This window comes from Pholis gunnellus (assembly GCF_910591455.1).
Source record: "Pholis gunnellus genome assembly, chromosome: 20".
NCBI lineage: Eukaryota > Metazoa > Chordata > Actinopteri > Perciformes > Pholidae > Pholis > Pholis gunnellus.
This window is the reverse complement of record NC_136547.1, coordinates 629299-657179: the sequence shown is the minus strand read 5'-3', so window position 1 is coordinate 657179 and position 27881 is coordinate 629299. Positions and strand designations below refer to the sequence as shown.

General features: G+C 42.8%; 1 protein-coding gene across 2 annotated transcripts in view; it reads left to right on the top strand.

The window, feature by feature from the left end:
- The window catches only part of LOC306712494 (glycogen debranching enzyme-like), a 66780-nt gene that overhangs the window by 28250 nt on the left and 10649 nt on the right, over nucleotides 1-27881 (top strand). The window contains exons 10-27 of one of the 2 annotated variants that reach the window (XM_079181797.1): nucleotides 179-318; nucleotides 2459-2646; nucleotides 7768-7891; nucleotides 10165-10328; nucleotides 12395-12496; nucleotides 13042-13185; nucleotides 16247-16397; nucleotides 16727-16851; nucleotides 17114-17223; nucleotides 17342-17476; nucleotides 17810-17940; nucleotides 18049-18185; nucleotides 18964-19097; nucleotides 19466-19641; nucleotides 22940-23042; nucleotides 24001-24220; nucleotides 24857-24968; nucleotides 26044-26179. In XM_079181797.1, the coding sequence (XP_079037923.1) occupies nucleotides 179-318; nucleotides 2459-2646; nucleotides 7768-7891; nucleotides 10165-10328; nucleotides 12395-12496; nucleotides 13042-13185; nucleotides 16247-16397; nucleotides 16727-16851; nucleotides 17114-17223; nucleotides 17342-17476; nucleotides 17810-17940; nucleotides 18049-18185; nucleotides 18964-19097; nucleotides 19466-19641; nucleotides 22940-23042; nucleotides 24001-24220; nucleotides 24857-24968; nucleotides 26044-26179 (2532 nt within the window). The remainder of the gene's footprint in view (nucleotides 1-178; nucleotides 319-2458; nucleotides 2647-7767; nucleotides 7892-10164; nucleotides 10329-12394; nucleotides 12497-13041; nucleotides 13186-16246; nucleotides 16398-16726; nucleotides 16852-17113; nucleotides 17224-17341; nucleotides 17477-17809; nucleotides 17941-18048; nucleotides 18186-18963; nucleotides 19098-19465; nucleotides 19642-22939; nucleotides 23043-24000; nucleotides 24221-24856; nucleotides 24969-26043; nucleotides 26180-27881) is intronic. The other variant, XM_079181798.1, reaches the window with a different exon arrangement.

The window sequence follows — 27881 nt, the reverse complement described above, 5'->3', positions numbered from 1 at the left end:
ATATTGGTTGTTAAATTAACAAAATATAATATATTACATGTGGGAATCTCCCTAAATACTACTTAAGTAATTCTAAGAGATACTAATGACATTGTTGCTATTGGGTGTAATAATACATGGTTGTATGATGTGTTTTGATCTACATGTTAGAATCCCAGAGTTATTGTGCTTCCTCCAGGTATTTCATCTTCCCCTTTGAAGACATTACCTTTGATGAAGAAATGCAGCTCATGGAGCAGAGTGAGAAAGCGTGCCAATTCTTGGCCCATGATGGTTTTGTAAAAGGAAATGACCTGCTCAGGAACTTTGCTGAACCAGGTAAAAAAACGTGTCAGTGGCAACAGTGACTAAGGATTTACCCTACCGTCTTCCCTTATTTATGTATTTGTAGAAAGAGAAATACATTATTAACATTACATTATATGTAGTTATTACAATTGGTAGTAGCAGGTTCATTGCATTTAGAGTTTTTACTAGGACATTTTTGCATGCTTTATTGTTTAAAAAAAAGTTTATTTTCTCTCATACTGTCTATCTGAATATACCTGTATTCACCTACATAAGTCCTCTGTTTTAGCATGCTTCAACTGAATTGCATTGCTAGGCCAAAGCTTGGATCCATGTTTACTTCCTGTCGCTGATGTCATTCACATACACTGCAACCAAGAGAAAATGAACTGGGACACATTTAGAATGTTAAGGTTTTAAAACTGTTCATTAATATTGTAAAGTTGGGATATCACAACTACACATAAATCCTGACGGCTCATTTAAATGCACAGTTCTATATCACACAGGCTCCGCACTCTACTGAACGCTACGGGTAATACTCTCCTTCAATCAAGAGCATGCGTTATCCCACTGAAAAAACGGCAAATTAGGACATGCTTACCCGAATATGTGGGTAGCACATAGTGAAAAAAGGCACAGCCGGCTGCCAAGTTATCTTTCTTCACCTCAGCTAACTGACTGCCTTTCTCTACGGATGGAGTGTTCAGCAGCCACCAATGGCAGGGCCTTCAAGCACTGCCCAAGATTCAACGTCAACAGCGGTGGAAGCATTTCTGGCTGATCTGTCCTCACAGGTTTTGCAGACCATCCAGGCTTTTAGCGAGATCCACCATTACCTGTTAAAAGGCAGCGCTGGTGCGAGGAAAGGAGGCTAGATCCCCTGTCAGCTGAAGTTGGATCTATTCTCTCCTTTTTTCAGTGTTTGGTGGATAGAGGGCTGTCTCATGCCACTGTTAAAGTGTATGCAGCACTCATTTCTTCCAGCCACAAGGGTTGTTGGCCAGCCTTCAGGAGGCAAGCCCGGTGATGCTTGCCTCCTCCCAGCAGTGGGAACTGCCATTGGTACTCAAGGTCTTGGTGAAGGGCCCTTTGAGGCTGCAAAGAGACACATGCAAAAAAAAAAAAAAAAAGTAAATTTAACGTCTTTGTCAAAGGTTTTTGCAACAATATATTTCAACATCTTTTAATAAATAGTCATTATTGACATCCAATTGACATTCTTCAGTGTTCAAAAGATGTCACTGCAGACTTATTTTCAAGGTCAATTACAGATATCCAAAGGACAGCTTCATATAGTTTATAATGGAAGAATATGGAAGAATATGACGTCTTTCTTGGACTCATTTCAGACTCATTTCCCCATCACACTCAATTCAAACCAACGTCACTTTAAATTGTTAATGAAGTCAGAGTCCCATTCTGTCTTCCCTTACCAAACCTTCATCAGATAGGCTTTGCTCCAAGGTTAAATGCCAAAACATGGTAATCAATAATTGAATGTGTTGTAACTCTGTTATGTTGTTCGGGTTCATATACCATTAACATTTTTGTCTAATGTAGGCGCTATTACACAAGAAAAGTTTGCAATAACACACACTACCTGTAGCCGACAACAGGGCTCTATAATTTCACCCAAGGTCCTTTCTTATCTTCTCTTATCATTTGACTGTCAGCTGCACCTACCAATTAAACTTTAGAACAGACATCTCCTTGTTAAGGAAGGTGCATGATTATCACACAGGGAGAAGGAGTCGTCAACTTCCTTTCTAAGCTACTCTTTTTATAATGGTCTTTCTTGTATTTAGTTTTACAATAACCTAAACATTGTTTAGTTCTAAGAGCACCCTCACAGACTCTCTCTGAAGTTTCTTCCCCAATGGGCCTACAGGTATCCACAGGTCAAGGTAATCTTTCGGATTATCTCTGCTTCATATTGTCTTCTGATGAAAATGAACACCCAAAAGTTATGCATGTAATTTATGGATTGTGATTGAAATAAACACATCTAGTTAACACATTGATTATATAAATAACCAGTTTTATTCAAAAGGTGTGTTTAATGTAGCCACATTTTGACAGGCAGCCATTCAAAGCACATAAAACAATAGACATATTTGCACTTCCAAGTACCTTAATCTGCCATTCCTTCCTCTAATATTGTCTGCAGGCTCAGAGGTCTACTTGCGGAGAGAACTGGTCTGTCAAGATGACAGTATCAAGCTTCGTTATGGAGAGAAACCAGAGGACTGCCCTTACCTGTGGGCTCATATGAAGACATACACAGAGATTACAGCCAAGGTCTTCTCTGGTATATGCCTGGTCAACTGCCTGTCTACTCCTCTGCATGTGGCTGAGGTACAACCCTTACTATTTCATTGCAACCACAGCTGACTGATCATGATCTCTTCCACTCCTTGCAGATGACAGTGTCTAAATCCATTGATTTCAAAGTCTAAATTTGGCAACATTTTGGAGAGGAAAAACTGGTATGGCCATGTTCACAGGGGCACTTGACCTCTCATCTCAAGATATGTGGATACAAATGGGTTCTATGGGTATCTATGAGGGCAAAAACCATGCAGTATTTTACACATAGTATAAATGTTATTTTTGCCTTATCTTAAAATGGTCTTAAAACAGTCTTGGAATTGCATAAATTGATTATGACTGGAAAGCTGAGACTCTTGTTTTCACATGTGATCATGTTTGACCCCATAGTAGCCATTTCACATAGTGAGAACATTTTGTGAAACTTGATGTCATTGTAAAAAATGACCTATTGTGACCTCTAGGATAATCAAAGCCTTATGAATCTGTACAACCGCAAACTAAAGACATATGTCTTTCCTAGGTATATTGACAATAAAGGCTTTATTGAGCTGTTTCTAGAACAGAAATGCTCGCCATCCAAACATCAGAAAATGGGATTCCTTCAAAAATCTCCAAATGTCAAATGTTAACGATACCAAATCAAAGCATATATTTTTCCATGGTGATCTCAAGGTCTTGGTGTCTGGTATGTTGGAAGGATTTCTGACTTATTTTTATCCACTCCTTAGTGGTCAAAAATGGTTAAATCTTGCATCAATCTGTGTAACCAATGGTAGCAACCCAAAAATTGCTGCAGCAATTTATGAGATAAAATGTAACAAGGGAATAACTATTATATACTTCCATCATAATATTCAAAGCCCTGTCATTCTAAACTTAACATTTGAAGAGGCGCCTAATAAAAACACAATGTTTATTATATATTCATGACTAGAACAACCTGACACTGACTGCAGAGCTGCATATCAAATTAACCTTCAGATTCCCAGCTTTCAGATGATGTATACCACTTCCATATATAATATACTGCTGACCTGCTGTCTTCCTCTAAAAAACAAAAAGGACAAAAAGACAAAAAAGACAAAAAGGGGTCAATGGTAAAGAGGGATGGAGTGGAAGAGTTTAAAGGTGTTATATGGAACATTTATGACATTGTTTTGTCAAAATTAGTCATAATAAATCTTTCATCCATGTAGCATTGCTACTCCTTTTGTCCTTCTTATCTCTGTTGGTATCTGGCGGAGCGTGTTTGGTTATCAGCAAATATGAAAAACTAAATTATTGACATCAATATGTCAATATTGTCAATATTGATGTCATATCAGAGCCTTGTTTGGAGGAAACAAGCTTTAGGGGCTCTGCATTTTTCACCTCTGTTTGCACATTCTTTCTGCCAACAAACTAGCAATTTGCAGACCGCCCCCAGTCAAATGTCTCAGCTTCAGACTGCTCACTTCAGGAACCCTGAAGTAAGGCACTAACAATTGATGAGCTGAGAGACCGCAGCCCAAACATTTGGTTTGGAGACACGGACGTCGATCAGAGCGCTGCAGCACTGATCTGTGATCTGCTCCTGATTCATGTTTGTGCTTCAATATTTATCAACCCAATAATATTTTTAATATGGCTGTATGTAAGGACTGGAAAATCATTTACTCACGTCTGGAGGATGCCATTCATCGGCTGAAGTCTGAGCTCCAGAACAAGCTTCTTGAGGATTTTATATCGGTGGCAACGCCTCAGACAGAACACATTTCTGCATCTAATCGTCTGCTCACGGTGTCTCTGAAATCAGGTCTCCCTCCATTTTGGATGTCACAGGCCGCAATCTGCAGTCCGTACCGTCTTCATTCCCGAACCATCTTCATTCTTCGTACCGTCTTCATTCGTAAACCATCCTAATCCTTCGCACCGTCTTCATTCCCAAACCATCTTCATCCTTCGTACCGTCTTCATTCGTAAACCATCCTAATCCTTCGCTCCGTCTTCATTCCCAAACCATCCTAATCCTTCGCACCGTCTTCATTCCCAAACCATCTTCATCCTTCGTACCGTCTTCATTCCCGACCCATCTTCATTCCCCCACCGACTCCGACCCCGTATCGGCGTCGACCCCTATGCCTACTCGCCTGCCTGCCTTCCGGTGTCGAGCCTCGGGAAATCACACCGTCGATCCTGCCATCTGTAGAGTATTAAATAAAGTCTTTTCTTTACCTCAATCCTGTCTTGTGGTCTTGCTGTTGGGTCCTGTCCAGAGCTCTCTTGACAGAACGGACTGACCACAATGGACTCAGTAGGCAGACAAAGTTTGGTGCGCGTTGCACCAAGATCTTCTAACCTGTTTCAGGGAACCCGGCTAGCCTTGGGAGGGCCTCGTAGTGTCCAGTTGGCCAACCACAAATTGGTAGGATGTTTTTTCAACCCTAAAGAGAAGAGACATGGAAAGAAGAATGTTCAAGTCCCCGTTTCTGCCTCCGCTGGGTCGCAGCTCACGCCAGCTCCCGTGTCCTGACGGTGGTCCTGACGGTGGTCCGGCCGACGCCGGTTCCCTGTGTCCTGACGGCGGTCCGGCCGACACCGGCTCCCTGTTTCCTGAAGGCGGTCCAGTCGATGCCGGCTCCCCCGTGTTCTCCAGCTGCCGCCTCTGAGCCACAGCTACCCCCGGACCCGGCCGCCACCGCAGCGCAGCTATCATCACAGTAATCAATAACTCCTCCCTCAGCTCCGGTTCAGTCCCCGACACACTTAAACTGGCTGCTGTCACCCCCATCCTCTAAAAACGTGGACTAGGTGTCAGCCATGAGCAATTTCCATCCCATTTCCAATCTTCCCTTTCTGTCAAAAATACTGGAAGGCATTGTCGCCACAGAACTCAAAGCCCACCTCATCTCCAACGAGCTGTTCGAGCCAATTCAATCTGGTTTCCGCTCACAGCACAGCACTGAAACAGCCCTCCTCAAAGTCACCAACGACCTCCTCCTCCTGGTCACCTTAATATTCTCATCCTCCTCGACCTCACTGCAGCTTTTGACATCATCAACCACAACATCCTTCTCTTCCCTCCCTCAACATCACCAGAACTGCTCTCTCCTGGATTAAATCATATCTTACAAACAGACAACAGTTCATCAGCATCAACAACTGCACCTCCTCCACTGCTCCCCTGTCTCAAGGCATCCCCCAGGGTTAGGTGCTTGGTCCTCTTCTGTTCATCCTCTACTTGCTCCCTCTTGGCAACATCATACGTCAACATGGTCTTCACTTTCACTGCTACGCAGACGATGTCCTGCTCTACATCTCCACAAAGGCCATTACCACTGCTACTCACTCCACTCTCACCAACTGCCTCACTGACATTAAATCATGGAAGCAAACCAACTTCCTCAAACTCAACTGTGATAAAACGGACATGATCATCATCGGTACCAAATCCCTCACTAAAACCAGTCACAACTTCTGCCTCACCATCGACAACTCCACTCTGTCTCCCTCCCCACACATCCGCTACCTTGGGGTCATGTTTGACAGCAACCTCTCCTTTGAACACCACGTCAAGCAAATTACCAGAACTGCCTTTTTTCACTTAAAAAACATTGCCCGTCTCCGTCCATCACTCTCCTCATCTGCTGCTGAAACTCTGATCCACGCCTTCATCACCTCCAGAATCGACTACTGCAACAGCATTCTTCACGGCACATCATCCAAAATCCTAAATAAACTCCTGTACATCCAGTACTCTGCTGCTCGCCTGCTCACCCACTCCCGCTCCCATGACCACATCATCCCTGTTCTCCAGAACCTCCACTGGCCCCCGTCCTACAACGGATCGAATACAAAATCCTTCTCCTCACTCACAAAGCCCTCCATAATCAGGCCCCCTCCTACCTCACCGACCTGCTTCAACACCACACTCCATCCCGTCGGCTCCGCTCCTCTGATGCCATCTCCTGTCCCTTCCACTCAGGACCAAGCACCGGACATGGGGCGACAGAGTCTTCTCCATATCTGCCCCCTCCCTCTGGAATTTTCTCCCCAAACACAATCGAGACTGCACTGACCTTTCCATATTCAAATCCCAAATGAAAACCCACCTTTTCAAAACTGCTTTTAATGTGTGACCATTATTGTGTGTTTTTATGTTTTTAGTGTATAGCTTTTATATATGATGATTTTAATGTAAAGTGTCTTTGAGTACTCCGAAAAGCGCTATTAAATAAAATGTATTATTATTATTATCCCCACACCCGGCCGCTGCCGCCTCTGAGCCGCAGCTATCCCCGGACCCGGCCGTTGTTGCCTCCAAGTCGCAGCGACCTCCAGTTCCTGCCGCCGCTGGCGCAGCATCCTGTTCCCCGGAGCCCCGTGTCCGAGAGTCCAAGTCCTGTTCCCCGGAGCCCCGTCTCCGAGAGTCCGAGTCCTGTTCCCCGGAGCCCCGTCTCCGAGAGTCCGAGTCCTGTTCCCCGGAGCCCCGTCTCCGAGAGTCCGAGTCCGGCACGCCTGAGCACCTGTGTACGGAGCAAGTCCTGCAGTCCGGCCGTCTGCCGGAGCACCTGTGTCCGGAGCGCTTCTGCCTGACCGCCTGAGCACCTGTGTCCGGAGCCGTGGCCGGTTAGATCCAGTCCCCCCTCCTCCGGATCCCCTCCACCCACCCTATTTGACTTTGTAGCTGCTGGGACGTCCCTCCTCCGGACCCCCACCATTTTTAACTCATTCTTTTTTATAAACCCCATGTTCTCATTCTAATTTCCGCTGGCTTTACACAGACTACTTTCTTGAAACTGTGGGCCAAACTGATGCTGGTCTTTTGGTTAATGCTGACTGCATTTGACATTTGAGGACATTCCTACATAGAACCACTGAAATATAGAAAGGAAGGAGTTCATTTCAATACAAAAAGCTGCTGAATTTATTCTGTGTTTCACAGAATATAATTTAGCAACTTGGAGAAGCAGATGTAAAGTTTTAAATTTTACAAAGTTTTATGGGTCCCACACAGAGTCAAGCCACGACAATTTGGGCCCCTCTTACCATCTGTAGTCTTATCTAATCCTAGGCTGGAATAATGGGTTTGTAAAGAAACATATTTAATTATGGTGGTAAGACTCCAGGTTAATTACTGTGTACTTTATGTGTTGGTCCCTCTAGGCGATGCTTGCAGCAGCCAGAGCTGTCAGGCCTGACCTCTATGTGATAGCTGATCTCTTAACCGGCAGTCAACCATTTGACAATGTCTTTGTAAATCGCCTGGGAATCACCAGTTTAGTGCAAGGTACTGACCCCGCCAGAAAATGCAGTTTTGCACAGTGTTTTCACACTGGAATGTCTGTTAGACAGTGAAGAACTGCAGTGATCAGTTGGACTTTGGAATTACAATTGCATCTGACATGTACCAGCATTTCCATATGCAAATGTCTTTAACTATAAATCCTTTGCTCTCCCATTATTTTCACCTGATTCCCTAATCCCATCAACCTAAACCATGGTTCATCATAATGCTGCATGCTCCATCTTTTTCTTGTTTTGAACAAGATCTGTTCTGGCCATCTATGCATCTTATCCACCTCGTTCTTCTCATTCTGATCTTAACTCTGTACCCACCTTTGCATGGTCTGGGGGTGACCCTGCTGGCTGTGATTTGGCTCTGCAGCACATGCTCGATCAGGCTCGTTCTCTGATGCCAGACCTGTATGTGGTGGCTGAGATGTTCATTAGCAGTGAGAAGCTGCAGAATGTCTGTTTGACTAGGCTAGGTATTACCTCACTCGTCAGAGGTAAGCAACCATACCAGCATTGTGTGTGTAGTTTGGAACATGACAAACACCCCTCTCTGGCTTAAGACTGCTCATTGTCAGATGTTATGTTGTTCATGAGTTAGGGAGGAACACACTGAGTATAATATTGAACAACTGAAAACTGACCAAATACCAAATAACATCTTTTCACTAATTACAAAATTCAGTCAAAATTCAGTCAGCTAGTCAAAGCATTTTAGTTTGCAACAAAGTAAACAAACATTAGAGGTACAGCATACTTAAACATTTATTTTGAGTTGTAAACTAAATTATATGACTGTACTGTAACGGAACACATCAATGCTGGTGTTAATATTGACATTTATTTTTAAATGTATAAAAAATATTATTAATATCAGTATTTCAAGGGTTCAAAATGGCTCAACACGCCATCTACTATTTTAAATAAGCCCTGCATGTTGCAGGTCAATGCAGAGATAGAGTCACTGGTTTGGAGTAATTACAGCATGAAATGTATCTAAAAATAGAATGTTAACACCCACTTATTAAGAACTCCTGCCTCATACATCCATGCACCCTTGCCCACTTTTAAAATGATGGGTGGAGTTACTACTCTCGAAATTAAAAGGTTATCTGAGGTGATATACACACACATGAATTAACATTAGAAAGGAAAATACATATTTGGGGAAGTGGTCAGTCAAGTTGTGTACATGCAAACAACAGCCAATCTGCACCTCTGACTTTCAGAATAAAAGAGCGGGGCTAGATAGATACTCATTGAATTAAAGCACAGCTTACTAAGACCATAATACATGACCATCAGCCAGTCAGAGCAGAGTATAAATATGTCCTATTTGATTGTTAATGCAAAAGATATAAAAGCTCACAGAACCAAGTGTGTATGCGTGTGTGTTTTTGCGCTCAGCTACTCATCCAAAATACATTATGTGTATTCTTGAGGTCCCAAACTTTGTTTACACTCAAACGTGGCACTGTAGCACAATCCTCTTCAGATCTAAACATGCACAAAGGCATTTATGCTCAACTCACATTGTTGCATTATTCTCTTAAACGCCAGAGGGTGTACTAACAAAATGTACCGTGAAGAAGCAATCAAGTCAATTAAACCAATCTCCACTATGCCGGGGAGGAATTGTAATCAACTGTAAACTGAAATCTCATATTCATGGGTTTCTTTATTGCCTTTGTACAAGACCTGTAAAGAAACAAGTCAAGTATCAAATGCATTGTAAAAAAAAACAAAGGTTGAATATCCTGTAAACAATTTGATTTGGCAGCAAAATATTTACTCAAATGTAGGTTTTTTTAAGACCCCAACTTTCTAAAGCTTTTAAAAGCAAATTGGCCTTCTTTGTAAATTCTCAGACATGTTATTCATACTCTTATTAGTGAATATTTGCAACAGTTACGTTTGAAAAGCTCCCAAAAACCAAAGGTGCAGAACCAAGTGCCACAGCCACTTGCGGACCCTTCACGCATGCATGCCAGCTTCACTACAGCGAGTCTAAACTAAGTTAAGAAACCTGTGTAGAGCATGTCTATTAAAACATTTGCAACGCCGTTTTTTTCCAAGTATTTTGAATCCAGTTTATATCCATGTTTACTAGCTTGCAGTCTTCCTCTTCTTGTGTATTGCAGCATATCTTGGCCCGTTAGTGCTACTTGTTGGTCAGTTGGCGATTGCATGTTTTCATTAAGTCTTGTCATCCTTACTGATCTGGCTTATGTAATGTGCAGCTGCTGCTCTTCCCTGTGTTTCTTTCAGATGCTGTGGGTGCCACAGACAGTCAGGAGGAAAGGGGCTGGCTGCCCTGGTTTGGCAGGGAGCCTGTAGGGGCTTTTGTACAGCCCAGCCTTCAGCCTCTGATCCCAGCTGTCACTCACACCATGTTTGTGGACATCAGCCCGAACAATCACAGTGCCATCCAGGTCTGCGCTCACCTAGACTTCAGATCAGTGGCGGGCCGTGCATTTTATACCTGGGCCTTCTGTGCTGTCCTACTACACTTGAGCTAGCTCCTAATAAGCTCATTATGACGCCACAGCTACTGTTATTTGTTTCTAGGGGTGTAACAATACACATATTCGTATTAAACCGTTCAGTACGAGGCTTACGACCCGAACAATACGTTATAATACTAGTGCATTTGGAAAATGCAGAAGCTTAAATTGTGGGAAATATAGTGTTTTCGGTGGACTGCGCTCACGTAACAGACAACAGGATGTGTGACCTTTTGAACCCGGAACAATAACAGAAAACAGCTGAGGCCCCGCACGTGTGTTCAAGGAGGCTAAGCTAAACTAGCTTAGCGGGGAAACAACAGCGGCACACAATCTACGAACTCTCCCCGCAGCGTTTAGCTGTACTCTACTGATTCAAACAGAGCTAAAGCAATCGCCACACAATCCCCATTTCTCCAGACCATCATGCTTGCTTTGTAAAAAGAAAACAGCCCGAACGGATTCAATTGTCCGGACAATAACCCCGTGCATGAAGGGATGCTTCGTAATTAACGGACAATGCATATAGTCCAAATCAATGTAATTAACACAATGACAAGAACAAACTCACAGGAACCAGTTCACTTACCAAAGCTGCCTTCACTTAATAAAGACAAAGTCCATCCTCCTTTCTTTGTTAACAAAGTCAGTAACTCTCAAATCCATTTCTCCTCCTCCTTCAGCCATTGAGTGTTAAAAAAACACAGCTAGGCAAAAAAAAAAAAGAATCTACACCAAGCAAAATGCTAAAAATGTCATAACTTCTTTTACATATGTTTCAACCTGAACTCTTACTAAACACTAAGATCTGCTAGCTAGCTTTCTGTTTGACAAAAGTCAAGCTAGCCCACTGACCAATCACGGCGCACGTTAATGCAGACGTACTTAGCAAGCTACCTCGATACCACTGGCACGTCAAAGAATACGCCCAACATGTCAAACTAAAGATCTGATTGGTTGAAGACTATGACAATCAACAATATCGTCCCCATTTACTTAAACTGCAAAGGCTCTCTAGAGGACCTCGGGCCTCTCTCCTTACATAGAGACATAGGGGCGGAATCTGATTAGATAAAAGCTCTCCTTAAAAAAGCTGTGCTGGAAGCAGCGCTGCAGGCTGGAAGCAGAGCAACAGAGGAAGAAAGGAGCTGTGCAATGAGAAAATAAGCTAATGGGGAAAAAATAATACATGTAGTGTATTTATGAAAAATTATTAAATGAATTATTGTACTAAATCTTGATATTTCTGCTACTGCCAGTGCTAATTCTACTGCTACTATTATTACTGCCATCATGTCTTTATGTCTACTTCTAGTGCCATGAGTGGTTGTTAAGATTATATAACTGGCTGTCTTATCTTATCTTATTTTAATGATAAGATAAGATAAGGTTATCTGGTTGGGATAACCAGATAACCTTGTGAAGGTTTGCTGATTGGGAGCAGTCTGTTGTCTGTTGTTTCTTCTAAAACCATGTCCATATCCTGTTGTGAACACAAAGTCTATCCTTGGTGACATATATAATACATTTCCTGTAGCTGCTTCACACTGAAAATCTTCATGTGTTTCACTGATAAAAGCTATTAATATGCAACAATGGCGGCAGGAAGATAATAATAAATAACCATTCATCTTGCAGATGGTTTATTACAGTCCCACATTACACAGTTAGCTAAAATACCCACCTGGCAGAGCCTTGTCATCACCTGCTGTGAGGTGACACCCCACTGTTCTGAGTGATGTGATTGGCTCTGGAGAGACTCCCCACAAATCAATTGTTCTTGATATTTACAATGTGGTCACAGATTCTGTCACTGTGGACAATGATTTTGCAGCATTTTATAATGAGGGGGGTTTGTGTGGGACTTTCATGTTGGAGAATAAGAGGTCCAGCTACCAAAGAAATCTTACAATTAGATAAAAAAGTGGGAAGTGTGGAGTTAATTAATTGTTAATTTAATCATAGGCCAGTCTTAACCTGTTGTGTTGTTTCAGAAGTGTTCAGTGTACGACTTCTTGCCCAGATCTACCCTGGTATCAATGACCTGCGGTGCTACAGGCAGCACCAGAGGATATGATGAGTTGCTTCTTCATCAGGTACGATCAAATGCATGACTCTGTCTCTCACTGTTGACTGAATATGAATGTTTCTGAAGCTCAGATGGTGTTCATATTTTTTGTAAAGTTAGCCACACAAAGCCATAGAAGAAATGTATTGTTGGCCTACTCTATCCAGCACCTGTCCGACTGAGGCACACAACTTTGTCACCGGAACCTCAAATTCCCCGCAAAAAATGTCATGGCAAGGGACGTTAACTATTGTATGTTATGTAATTTAGTCATGTAATAATCAGAACGGATATGCTCTGGGGAGCCTGAGAGTTTTTCATTTGGTATCAACCTGTTCGTTAGATTTTGTAATGCAATATGGTCTGTTGAATTGGAGATTTGATTTGTGGGTGGCAGTTGAGAAAAGGTCTGAGTGTTACTACTATGAGTAGCATGAATATAGACAACAAATAGTATAGTCATTTGAATGTTTGGTTGGGCTGATCTACCAATTAACATAAATATACCTTGGTCTTGTCACCAACTACTATTGAAGTAAATTAGCCTTATGATCTGATTTGTTATCTGTTCAGGGCTTGAGGGAGGCTCCTCAGTACAGCTGCTGGAACTCTGAGGCCCAAACATCTGACCAGGTCAACCTGCAGACTGGGATTCTGGCTGGGAAGCTGGCACTGAACATGCTTCACAAGGAGCTAGCTTCTGAGGGCTTTACTCAGGTTTGTTTTCCCATATGAAGTAGCATCATCACCCAGAGCTTAACTACTGTTGTTTTATATTGATTATTTGTGTTGTATTATAATATTCCCTTGCCAGAAGTAAATAATGATACGGTTCACAGGTTTGAAATCTCTACACTGACACTAAATCTACACAGCACAGTTAATGGTTATTGTTTTTTCAACCTAATTTAGATGAAACCACTGTGGTATGACGAAAGCCTCGACACAGCATGGCGGCTGTGTTGATAAATTTAAGGTTTATCATAGACTTCACAGAGAGGAAAGTGGATGGTAGCTCTGGAGACAAACCTTCAGTTAGTGGCTGTGTCATGTCAAATTCTGCCAGTGCAAACCCCTGGGCCGTGGATCTCAGTGGGCTGGTGGCCGCTAGTCTCCTACCATTTGAGGTGGACAATTTTCTGTAACCAATGTAGCATGAGAGCATGGTGAAATTAGCCAGCCGCTGAATGAGTAAAATGTAACAATGTAATGCTTTATTTACACACTCTTGTCTCAGCATAGGAAAGCACATAGCTATCGCCAGTTGAGTGACAACTATTTTTGGGTCATATTCTGTAACCAGTGAAGCATTAAAGAATGGAGGACCTAGCTAGCCAGCTAACTAACCAGCCACTTGATGAGTAACATTTAACAATTTAAGCATTAAGTTGTTAAATTATAAAAATAAACATGTTGTCACAGCATAGGAAAGCATATTGCTATCGGCAGATAAATCAGTCATTGATTCATTCACTAGTTCATCATGGGGCTTAACTTCAAGTTCACAGAAAGGAGAGAAAAGGCTTGTGCTGTGATAGGGACACTGGTTACGGAAAATGAGCAATAATTCCGCATAGCATTCAATCCAGGAGACTTCAAGCTATCAAGTACTAGCCAATCACTGCTCATAGGAGCAGTTCATTGGAGTTTTATTTCGAACTTGTCCTCAGATTTGAAGAAATGAAATCAGTAAATATCATCTAAGCCAGTGTTTTTCAACCTTTTCTGAGCCGCGGCACATTTTTTACATTAAAAAGATCCCGCGGCACACCAACAACCAAAAAAGTTACAAAATTACATCTTTTAGCATAATACAGCATATATGCCAGGGGTGTCAAACTCAATCACAGAGAGGGACTAAAATACAAAAATTGAGACTACGTTGAGGGCCAAATAGGGTCAACATTTAATAAACAGGATAGAAGGGATATTGGACAAAGTGCAAAAAGAAATAGGCTACATTATTGTATGCATATGTACCAGAGACAGATGTTTGGCATCTTTTCTTGGCTGACAGTTCATTAATTATTTTTACTCAAATTTAAATACGGTTTCTACCTTTGGGGACCATTCAATTTCATCTTCAGAAGACCTCTAGATAAAATTTCGCCGACTCTAAAGGGCTGCTGCTCCGCTGTATGGAGCCCGCATCTTCAACGCTGAGAGGACCGTTTCATCTCGCTGACTGATTGATTGATGGGCTCATTCTCCACAAAGTACTACCTCCTTTCACCTCACACAGCCGGGAGGATCGTCTTATCTCGGCGACTGATTACCTGTTGGGCTCAAACTCCTCAGGACAAAGCGCTGCCCACCATCATTGATTTCCTGTTTATGTGACATGACATGCAACATCACCAGTCCAGCTGATTCAGAGGGATGAAAAACAGGGATTGGACGAAAGACCCGGATTGGCTTTCACCACGGCATGGACCTGGACACATTCTTCAATTCTCCGACACTTTGCGGGACCACTCAGTTTAAAGGATTTTGAAACCTCCATTGTCGCTGCTCCTTGCTGTACTCTGTTTGCAACGTGACCAAAAAATCCTTTGAAGTTCTCTTAACTCCGGTTGCTCCAGGCTGAGGAACATAGGTCATAGGTCTTTGAGAGGATGGTCTGGCATGGTTTAACAGCTGTTTTCTGGGCATGTACAATCTATGAGAGCTGGGGTTACCTATCTGACCAACTGTCCCTGTCCAAAGGTGTTCCTCAGGGGTCCATTCTAGGTCTAACCTTATTCCAAAGCTACATAAAAAAAACGTTTGCTCACGTTGCAGGTGTCTCTCACATCCATTTGTATGCCGATCTTGTACACATCTAGCTCCTCCCTGATCACCGATCTGACTTCCCTGCTGCACAGCTTCAATAGTATCCAACATGCTTTCTCCAACCTTCACCTTCTCTTAAACACGAAGAAAACAAAATGTATGGCTTTCATCAGACACTTACCACAATCTGCCTGCACTTCCTATTTTAAAATGATGTCTTTGACTATGTTTATTGTCACGCAACAATCACCAAGCCAAATTGCTTGTATGTGTAACGTCCTTGGCAATAAAACATTTCTGATTCTGATTTGTGATTCTAAAGACAAACAAAAACCAGGAAGGCAAATTCATCTGAAGTGTTTTGGCAGAGATTCATCAGTCTTTACATCAGGCAGAAGGTCAGGCAGGCACAATAATGCACAGAAAGCACACGCAAATGAGATTATCTGGCAAATGACTGAGGAAAAGGGGGCTGGTATGTCAGGTTGTACTCAAATGGTGATTGGGAAATGCACACAAGTGAGAAGGTAAATGTGGGAGTCGCGTGACCAGGATGAGGAAAGTCTGAGGGGAACTAGTGGATAGGTTTAGAATGACAATACAGCTTAACAGAGATAGAGGGACTTTGGGAAACGAGCATGTGGCTGCAAGAAAAACAGAGAGGCAGAATGGGCAAAGATAACCACAACTGAGGAAGCCATTGTGACATAAAGCTTGTTATGCACACAGAATAAACCACAAAGTTAAATGAGATACTAAGACAGAGTAGTGTACACATTTCTCAGGTGAAGGAGTGAATATTTGATGGAGCCGAAGTACATATTACTTTTATATTAGTAAAATTGATAAATAATCAAGCTTAACATGTAATGAAGTTAGAAGAACCCCCACATAGCAATGAGGAGATGTCCTCAGTGTTCCTATATGTAGTTACAGCACTACTATCACCTTGTTTGTTGTCATATTTTAAATCTCGTCTGTCTTTTTTTTCTGGTTGGATGTGCAGGTGTATGTGGAGCAGTTGGATGAGGACGTGGTTGCAGTGACCAGACACTGTCCCAGCAGCCACCAGTCTGTGGTGGCTGTGCTACGAAGGGCGATCAAGAATCCAGAAACACACCGTTATACAAATGATGTTCCACCTTTGTTCATACCAGGTGATAGTTGTACAAACTCATCCTGATCCTTAAAGCTTATCTTTTGTTTCTGGGTTTCTTGTTGCAAAGGGCAGTGCAAACACAAACAAAGCCAAATACAATACATAGTGATAGATGGAAATAGAATTACAAACAAAACAGATAAAAAAATAATTCAAGCATACAAGTAGAGATAATACTAACAATATGCAAACCAAATTTTGTACTAACGGTGGTTATTTTCTGTCATTTGTTCTATCTTTTATCTTATCCTCATCCTTAGACGCATGTTGCCTCCACTTTAGAGATTCCAGCTTACCGAGACTCTTTTCTTTTTCTTGCCTTCATAGGTCATATTAAAGAGGTGGTGCTGGAGGCTCTGGCCATTGAGAGGAGTACCAACTCCAACAAAAAAGATGACACAAACATCAATGGCTTGCCGGAGTGCACTGTAGAGATCAGAGAAAGAATTCAGGTACAAGCTTAAGTCATCTTCAGTGGTATAGGATTCTGGATACATTTAATCATTATCCTGAGTTGCTGTCTCTGTACTGTGGTCAACAAAATAAAAGCATTCTAGTGCTGTATGTTTAGTGCCTCTGCCAGAGAGCAGTAATGTTAAGTATATATGAATTGTAATAAATGGTTTACAACATACAAAACTATGCAATGATACATATAATACATATTTCAAGTATGATGTCTAGACATTTAAATATTTGCGAAATATCTTCCAGCTGAAGGACAGTAAGGTGGTGAAAAAGGCAGTTATGGTGTCAAAACACAACAGTGTTGCTCAGGAGATAATGTTTGAGAAGTTCACACCAGGCAGCATCATCATCTTCAGGTGGGTCAGTGTATGGAGTAAAAGAAAAGTGCTGTTCTGAGTCTGTCTGAATCCTCTGATTAGTTTCATGCATGTCTGGCCTAGTTTGGATCTGCTTGTGGTCTGTGTTCATCTACAGGGTGACTCTGGAGCCCAGGTCCCAGGATCAGCTGGGGGCGCTTAGACACCATCTGATCCAGTTTAGTCTTCAGTACCAGACTGGCTGCCTGGCTGAACAAAGTACACCACCTATTCTCAACAAGCCGCTGAAGATGTTCGTATGCCTCAGCAACTAAAACAACAATAACAAGTAGTAATCATGTATTTGTATGGTTGCAACAATCTGATATCTTGATTTAGAATGTTGATGTTGATGCATGAGTTGGCAGCTGAAAAACATGCCATTAACCCCAAATTGCTCCCGAAGGCTTAGCCATCGGTCAGTGAATGGGTGTGAAAGGGTGAGTGAAATATAGTGGTAAAGCGCTTTCAGTGGTTGGAAGACTAGAAAGGCACTATAGAAGTACAAGTCCATTTACCATTAATCCTACTGTCCGTACTGTCATTGATGGTTTTCGTCACCACTGATGTGCTCCTACCGCTTCAGCATCATGTCCAAGCTGACCCTAGCTGACATGAACGTGCTGCTGTACCGCTGTGATGCCGAGGAAAGAGAGGATGGGGGAGGATGCTACAATGTTCCTTCATGGTTACCTCTCAACTATGGAGGCCTGCAAGGTACCTACAACACACTTAATAAAAGCCACACAAGTTCAATCTATGCACCAATACAATAATCATCATCATTATCATAAAGAATATCCGTGAAAAAGTGATGGTTCTTAGGGCTGATGGCAGTGATGGCAGAGATACGTCCCAAGAATAATCTTGGTCATCCGCTCTGTGATAACCTGAGGCAGGGAGACTGGATGATGGACTATGTCTCCAACAGACTCTTTGCCAAGGGTGGAGCTGTTGGAGAGGTGAGTTGCAGTCAGGTTACATATCAGGGTTGTATTTTACCTGTTAATGTTGTCACATGCCATATGTGTCTAATGAGAGGAAACTCCAGTACTGTAATATCACGGAGAGTCCTCTCTTCACAGCTCTAACAGGAAAATTCACATCAAATCAGCCAATCAGCAGTTAATACTTGAGCATGGAGCTTCACTTTTGACCTTGGAAACAGCAGTGTGGCAAAATAATCTCAACTCAAAGGTCCATTTAGGGTTAGATTTGTAGCAAACACCTACTTGTACAGTAATCTACAAAATGTTACTGTCTGTCACTGACAACCCCTGAATAATATTATCAATTGCACTGAAATACAAAAAGAGGTGATCAAAATCAGAAGTAACACACCAGAGCTTTACCTGCAGATCAAACCCTGGATCCGACTACCTCCCAATGACTTCTTATCTAGAAATTTCACATATTACAAAGCAAATTGGAAGGATATAAAACAGGAGACAGGGCTGGCAGAGCAACAAGCCATGCTTGTCAAACCGTTCTGTGGATCCAACCACATTTACAACCTATTAAGGCAATACTTTACAGTTTTGTTGTTATACCAGGAACCACGGAACTATCGAGATTTAGCTATTTGTCATTTCAGTGTAGACAGCATACATTTAGAAAATGTACTTGTCTGCATTAGTGTGGGTTTGGCCAGGGAGCTGCTGTGTCATTGCTGTACTTTATGCAGTGGACTGCAGCACAGAATCTGTAGTGTTGATCCTGATGTTGACCTTTGACCTATAGGTGGGCCACTGGTTCCAGGCCATGTTTGGATACCTGAAACACATTCCCCGCTACCTGGTGCCTTGCTACTTTGACTCGATCATCCAGGGAGCCTACACCACTGCTGTGGAGGCTGTTTTCAAACAAATGTCAAGGTGTTCGATTCTTTTTTCTTTGCTTTTTGATTTCTCTTTCCTTTCTCTAATGCTTTTTGATGATGATGGAGGGCTTAGTGATAACTGGTTCGTCAGACAAATATATACTAATATTACTTACTGATTTTTTTTTGTATCTTATATAACTCGACTATGTAGAACAAGTAGGCTGTTTGTATGCCTAACTGTCTATTCATTCATTCATTCTTTCTTTCATTTATTCATTCATTCATCACTCCATCCATTCCCTAAGTCACTCATCTTTTCATTAATTTGACTTGAAATGATAAATAATACTCTGCTCATATCAAACTGTTCACTTTGTGATAACTGTGTCCCTGTCTACTGTGTTCCTTTGGCTACATTAGCTTTGTGCAGAATGGTTCCAGCCTGGTTAAACTACTGGCACTGGGTTCGGTGCAGATGTGTAGTGTGGGTCACAGCTGGACACTGTCCACAAACTCTCCTCACCTTAAAGATGTCTCATACCATCTTAGTGAAGTCACTAATCAAGAAGAGCAGTGCTTTGTGTCACTGGCAGCAGGTATGTACTTTCAATTCGTCTTTCTCATTTCAGTAGACACAGAAAGGTGAGATAAGATAACATGGGGTGAGATAGGTATGTATTTAAGGGCCTATCCGAGGTACAGACATTGTGGGAGGGTGTTTGTGTGTGCAGGGGGAGGGGGAGGGGGACATTTGGTGTAACCCCTAGGCTAATCATATGTGAAGTGGATGCAAAGTAACTACAGAAACATTGGTAAAAAGAAAGAAACCTTATCTAGGAGCTGAAGACTCTTCAGGCATACATGCTTAATAGTCAATGAAAACGCGTACTGAAAACCACACGGAACCCACAAAAATCGCAACTTGGAACATCAGGACCATCTACACAGGAGGGAAGTTGTCAGTTAAAAGCAGGTAGCAGGTAGCACAGATGAGCTACAAGCAACTGATAACTTCAAATACAAGTTTGTCTCTCCCATACACAACATTGTGATGATCAGAGTACCACTAAAGCACAGAGAACATACCAGAGAATGGAGTTCTCAAAATCAAAGTTTTACTGAGGCTCAGTTCAAAACAAGGCAGGACAAGCGTCTAGCGGAATTAACGCATATACATAAATGGTCCAAAAATAAAAAAGGAAGTGGAATTAACTAGAGTTCATGCGAGTCGTCACAAATATAAATATTGTGCAGTAAAATACAATACTTTACCGAGTGGAGCACACGTTACTATGGATCCCCTATCATCTCCAAACTGAGCATTTATTTCTCATAGTGAAGCAATCCCATGAAAAAAACAAATCAACAATAAAGTTATCCCACAGAGTATTGTGTTTGTATCAAAGCCGGATCTAACTTCCTTTGTGCGATAGAGCTTCATTGTTGTCCAAATACAATCAAAAACACATCAATGAGTCACACTGCTGCACCGGGGGATATGTTCCGTCATTACGAACACAGTTTATTTTGACTCAGTCCTACATACACCTTCATGCTGACACACCAAAATGTGGATTATTTTGCCGCTTTAAATAATCCCCAACAAATACACTATTGCTAGATATGTCTAGCTGTTTTATGATATCAATGAGCATTATACTATAAATCATATAAATGATGTATTATAAAAAATATTTCATATACATACATGCAGTTATATCGCAGTTTTTAAAGATTCAAGTCTTCAGTATAGGCACCAATAGGCATGGGGCTGAGAACCACAGAGGACGGGAGGTCAGAAGGTATTCAGAACACATAAGACAAATACATGATAACACCAGCCTTATCTTTTAATAGTTTTAATCTAAACTTTAAAAGGCACAGCATAGGTTCTTGGGAGGAGTTCGGGGAGGCCATGGAGAAGGACTTTCGGTTGGCCTCAAGGAGGTTCAGGCAAACCATCCGACGGCTCAGGAAGGGAAAGCAGGGCCTACCCTAGGCTGTTCTCAGCGGGGGGGGGGGGGGGGAACTGCTGACCCGGACGGGGGACATCGTCGGGCGGTGGAAAGAGCACTTTGAGGAACTCCTAAACCCGACCAACATGTTCTCTGCAGAGGAGGCAGCGCCTGAAGACCTGGAGGGCTCACCCATATCCCTGGCGGAGGTCGCTAAGGTAGTCAAAAAGCTCCTTGGTGGCAAGGCGCCGGGGGTGGATGAGATCCGTCCTGAGATGCTGAAGGCGCTGGACGCTGTTGGGCTCTCTTGGCTGACACGCCTCTTCAGTGTCGCATGGGGGTCGGGATCAGTGCCCATGGACTGGCAGACCGGGGTGGTGGTTCCCATTTTCAAAAAGGGGGACCGGAGAGTGTGCTCGAATTATCAGGGTATCACACTACTCAGCCTCCCGGGGAAAGCTTATGCCAGGGTGCTGGAAAGGAGGCTCCGACCGTTTGTCGAACCTCGGATTCAAGAGGAATAGTGCGGATTCCGTCCCGGCCGTGGAACAGTGGACCAGCTCTTTACCCTCGCAAGACTACTGGAGGGGTTCTGGGAGTTTGCCCAACCAGTCTACATGTGCTTTGTGGACTTGGAGAAGGCTTTCGACCGGGTCCCTCGGGGGTTCTTGTGGGGGATGCTGTGGGAGTATGGGGTGCCGGACCTGTGACAACGGGCGATCCGGTCTCTGTACGACTGCAGTAAGAGCTGTGTCCGCATTCTCGGCAATAAGTCAGACACGTTCCCGGTGGGTGTTGGCCTCCGCCAGGGCTGCCCTTTGTCACCGGTCCTGTTCGTGACTTTCATGGACAGGATTTCTAGGCGCAGCCAGGGGGTGGAGAACGTCAGGTTCGGGGGTCTCGGGATCACCTCTCTGCTGTTTGCAGATGATGTTGTCCTGTTGGCCTCCTTGGATCGTGACCTCCAGCATTCACTGGGGCGGTTTGCAGCCGAGTGTGAAGTGGCGGGGATGAGAGTTAGCACCTCCAAATCTGAGGCCATGGTGCTCCCTCCAGGTGGGGACGGAGTGCCTACCTCAAGCGAAGGAGTTCAAGTATCTCGGGGTCTTGTTCACGAGTGAGAGTAAGATGGAGCGGGAGATCGACAGGCGGATCGGTGCGGCTGCAGCAGTAAAGCAGGCGCTGCACCGGACCGTCTTGGTGAAGAGAGAGCTGAGCCGGAAGGTGAAGCTCTCAATTGACGTTCCTACCCTCACCTATGGTCACGAACTCTGGGTCGTGACCGAAAGGACAAGGTCGCGGGTACAAGCGGCCGAAATGAGTTTCCTCCGTAGGGTGGCCGGGCTCAGCCTTAGAGATTAGTTAATTTAGGAGCTCGGACATCAGGAGGGAACTTGGAGTAGAGCCGCTACTCCTTCGCTTTGAAAGGAGTCAGCATCTAATTGGGATGCTTCCTGGACGCCTCCCACTGGAGGTTTTCCGGGCACGTCCAACTGGGAGGAGACCCCGGGGAAGACCCAGAACATGCTGGAGGGATTATATCTCCCAGCTGGCCTGGGAACGCCTCGGGATCCCCCAGTATGAGCTGGAACATGTTGCGGACGAGAGGGAAGTCTGGGTCAGCCTGCCTGGCCTGCTGCCACCGCGACCCGACCCCGGATAAGCGGAGGAAAATGGATGGATGGATGGATGGAGTATAGGCACCAATAGGCATGGGGCTGTGAACCACAGAGTAGGGAGGTCAGAAGGTATTCAGAACACATAAGACAAATACATGATAACACCAGCCTTATCTTTTAATAGTTTTAATCTAAACATTACAAGGCACAGCATAGGTTCTTTTCAACCCTTGGTATGTAAAATATAGTACAGACTAATAGGGTATTACAGTGCATAGGCAATACATCCCCAGGCCTAATAGTTGTTTATCTTTACTAAGGTCTTCCTCACTTTTGTGCTGGGGCATTCCGTTGTTGGGGCCGTGACACTTTCATTTCCCTGAGAGGACTGCTGTTGCTCACTGGCAGACATCTGGAAGCTCGGTGAGTCCGCCACACAACTCCACAAGGGAGGAGAATATGGGCTTCAAGAAATGTAAGGCTTTGAGCACTGTCTGTTTGGACTGATGGTGCTGTGGTCTTTATTTCTTTACCAAACTAATACTAATACTAAACCAATCTGATTAAAATGTCCAATAGTGCAACTATCTATTTAGGTTTAATTCTGGCAGTCAACCTACTCTCAAATGACCAGAGTGTGCCGAGACTGTGTCAACTTGGTCCGTGAAAGATTCACTTTAAAAGTACTATAACTAGAAATTACAGCTTTTGCTGACAGCCTCTTTACCAGTGGTATTTACTAGCTATCACCTGATAACAATAGTCTGTTGTCAGATGACTTATGATAAGTTAACAACATCATGCTATTATCTAACATATTTCCTCTTGCATGATGAATACATGCATATATTTTCAAAAGTGCAAGTTCAGCTGGAGAACACACTCTTTGTGCTCCTTACTTTTTGGACATGTGCAACACCTGTCAGGCATCAGAAGAAATTATTCAGCAAGAATTTATGCAAATCACATTAACTGCAGATACAGCAGCACTAGTATTTCAGTGTTTCCCACAGGGATTTGTGAGACTGTGGTGGGTAGACTTAAGACCCTTTAGAAGGGAAGAAAAATGTCTACATTTCAAAAGTAAAATGCATTAATCTGGTGCACAAGGGGATCTTCACATACAGAGTGGCCGTCCCTGACCCGCAGAGTAGAAATCCCTGGACAGACTTTGTGGACTCCAACCCATTGACAAGTGTAAAACTATTTTTGGTTCATTATTGAGCTGTGGTGGGCCTTCACAGTTTAGGTAGCCTAATTAATGATAAACACTCTATCTTTACTGTTGCCTTGCTGCCAAATTGATTTATTTCCTACCCATTATACACTGACACGTACATATGCACGCTTATCTATAAAACACCTGTCCCGATTGTCACAGGAACATCATCTTGGTATTTGCTGGGACATTGCATCATGGCCTGATCCCTAACCTGCTGGGCCAGGGCTGCAGTGTGCGCTACAACTGCAGGGATGCTGTGTGGTGGTGGCTGCAGTGTATTCAGGAGTACTGCACACTTGTACAAGACGGTGTCTCCATCCTCAAGTGTCCTGTCCAAAGGATGTACCCCACTAATGTGTCTCAGCCTACTGGAGCCTTGGTAGGAATTTGCACTGTTTTCTCACTGGTTCTTGATATGAGTGAGCCACTGATGATCAAATCCATACCAGAGAGGTGCTATGAATACCTTTTTCTAATATGTTGGCAATGAACAGATAAGCCTATTTTCTACTGATTCTTGACAGTCAACTCATGTGGAATGGATTATTATGTGAATGTAAAATATGTACATTATGAACAGTGTCATTCTGCTCTACCACAGCCTGTTGTTTATCACAGTCGCATACAATTACAACATGAAACTTTATGCACTACCACCCGGTAAGATAGAAGAAGGTGATACTAGCAGCTTGCGTATGGTTAGGGGTGGAAGAAGCATTCCGATCCTTTACAGTAAAAGTAGCAGAAGCACCGTGTAAAGAAAATCCATTACAAATATATATCAGTTATTTATAAAAATGCAGGACATATGCTATAGCATAAAATGGAAATACACACGGTAAGTATCAAAACTGTATTAGCGTACTGTTGCATACCATGTAGTGGCCAATTCATTATCATTTCAAGAAGAGAGTATAAAATGAGATATTTGCCATTTAAAATGTATCATTTTACAGACTTTAAAAAATGTTTTTATTGTATCATGTGGATCATTTGAACTGTGTGTTTCTTTTAGGATCAGCCACTGTATGATGTGATCCAAGAGGCCATGCAGAGGCACATCCAGGGTATCCTGTTCAGAGAGACCAATGCTGGGCCACAGCTGGATAGCAATATGACTGATGAAGGTTATCTGCATGTACTCATTAACAATACTGCTTACTAATTCATATAGTGCATCAATAGATTGAGTGGTAAATTCACAAAAAGGCACGTTTATATATGATATGGATTCACTCAACAAGGTTCCCAAGCTGGACTCGAGACTTGCACACGCTTCTATACAATCTGTATCTACAGATTTTATCCACACATGCACACTAGAGAACATGATGGTGATCTCCTGACAGTTAGAAGAACATCTCCTTTGTTTGTTGTATTTGTCTAAACAACATGACAAAGTAAAATGGACTGTCACTTTTCTGGTCTTCCGACCACTCAAAGTGATTTAACACTACATGTCATCATTCACCCATTCATACACTGATGATATTACCATGCAAGGTGCCACCTGCCCATCAGGACTAACTAACATTCATAGATCATTTACACACCGTAGGCACAGCTACAGGAGCAATTTGGGGTTAAGTGTCTTGCCCAAGGACACATCAACATGGACTAGCGGAGCCCGGGATTCTCTGATTGAAGGACAACCCTGCTCTACCATTGAGCCACAGTTGCCCAACACTGAGCCACAGTCGCCCAACAAGAAAAAAAAGAAAATGGCGTGTGCAACCTCTTGATGAAAATAGGACCCAGCATGGGGAAGTTATTTACACTAGTACAAGCACAAATAACACTGCTGGTTTGACTGTTTATCATAAAGAGAATATATAAGTGCAAAGTAACGTGTGATATGAAGTGAAATTAAATGTTAGAGGCATCATTATACGAGTAATGATGCCTCTAACATTTCATTTCTACAGTCTGGCTTCAATTCACCACCTCACCATCTGCGTCGCCAATTTCCCCGTGTGAATGGCTGTCCAGATATTTTGATTATATCATTTGTGACTGCACAACCGAGATAAATATCACTTTTTTTGTTTTGTTTTGGGTGTGTCTCTTTATGGGGCAAAATGGGACTATGTCCTGCATTTCATTGTGCAACTCTGTTGTACATTGACAATAAATAACCTTATAACTTTGACATGCTGCTTACATTCTGACACTGTTAATAGCAGTCCATCTCACTCCCGCCAGGATTTAATGTAGAGGTCGGAGTAGACCAGACCACTGGTTTCATTTATGGAGGAAATCGCTTCAACTGTGGAACTTGGATGGACAAGATGGGTGAAAGTGAGAAGGCGCACAACAAGGGAATACCTGCTACACCCAGGTACGTTATCTCCGCTTTGGTTAGTTCATTCTGTATAAACTTACTAAGGAACAGGATACCTCAGACTTTGCTCAGGCTGCATGAGGTTTTTTATTTGTGGACAATGTTATGCCTCTTGATGTTTGTGTAATTTGTCATTACAAACTTGTTTGCCCAACATTCCAGACTATCAAATGACAGCTGTAGACAAAGAAACCATTATAACTGAAAGGTACTCCTCCCCGGAGGGAATAAAAAAGAAAGGGCTTTTGTTGGACTCAGGTGAGGGTTAGCAGGAAGCGCAGAACTGAGTTGTAATAACAATGGAGACCGCTACAGACGATATTGATGCTGCTATCGAGGCTGTTCTAAATCTATTTAAAGTACCGAACTGCACTCTGCTTTGATGTCTGGGAAAAAAACATAATTTACCTCTGTCGTTCTGCCAAGAAATGTCAGGTTGAGCCTTCCTCATTCCTCATCCTCGTGTCTATAACTGTAAAGTTAAGCTCTGCCTGCCACCTCTTTACCACACATTGTGAATCTTCAACCCTTACAACTAATCCTCTCAAAATAGATTCCTGGTCAATAAAGGAGAATTACCCCGACATCTCTGAATTGTTAACTCAATGCCCTTGCCTTTGAGTTTGGGCTGCTGAGTAATAGTTTAATACTCAATAGTGAATTTCATATAACCCCCTTGATTGACAAATACATTTTACATATATGTCATGTCTTCTCAATATTTCCCGACATAATTCGCTAGTTCTGTTTTTTCATTTTCTCTTTCCAATCGTTTCGCTCCACTCTTAAAACACCGGCACAAGGTATGTTGTCATGGTGATACATCACCTGTCGCCTTGAAATGACTTTAGATTCAGGTGGATACATTGGTCTCTAATGGTAAATGCACTTGTACTTGTACAGCGCTTTTCTAGTCTTCCAACCACTCAAAATAGTTTAACACTACATGTCATTCACCAATTCATACATTTATTCATACACTGATGGCAGGGGCTACCATGCAAGGTTCCAACTGCCCATTAGGACTATTTAACATTCATACCCATTCATACACCGCAGGCTCAGCCTACGGGAGCAATTTGGGGTTAAGTGTCTTGCCCAAGGCCACATGTGTCCTTGCCTAAAGACACATTGACTTGGACAGACAGAGCCGATGTTCGGACCGTCGATCCTCTGATTTGAGGACGACCCGCTCTAACAATGAGCCACAGTCGCCCTAGTGATTGGTTAGCGAAATTGGTTAGCAAAAAACGAACCCCCAACACCCGATTAGAGCGGAGGCAATGTAAGACTGAAGATGGAAACATCAGCCTTAATTAAAGATCAACTACCAATGGTTAATTCATTTGATAACGAATTACAGGAGTTGCTGGCATTTTTCTCTATGCTAGCAGCTGTTGTGCAGTTAAATTCTGAATTTTATAATTCTACTACTGTCGAGAAGCGCAGGAGGCAATTGAGTGCTTTGTGAGTGCTTTCCAGTATCGTTACCCGCCCTACAAAGCGGATGTTTGACGGCACGGTTTGCAGTTTGGAAGGCGATGTACATAAAACGGAGGACTTATCTAGGCTTATGCTTATTTGCATACAACTATTTCACAATAGTTCACACAGAAACTATAAACGAACAAATGCATTAATGCTGCTCTCCAGTGCGACAGTCTTCCAACCACTCAGCAGAGCTACAAGTATGAGAACA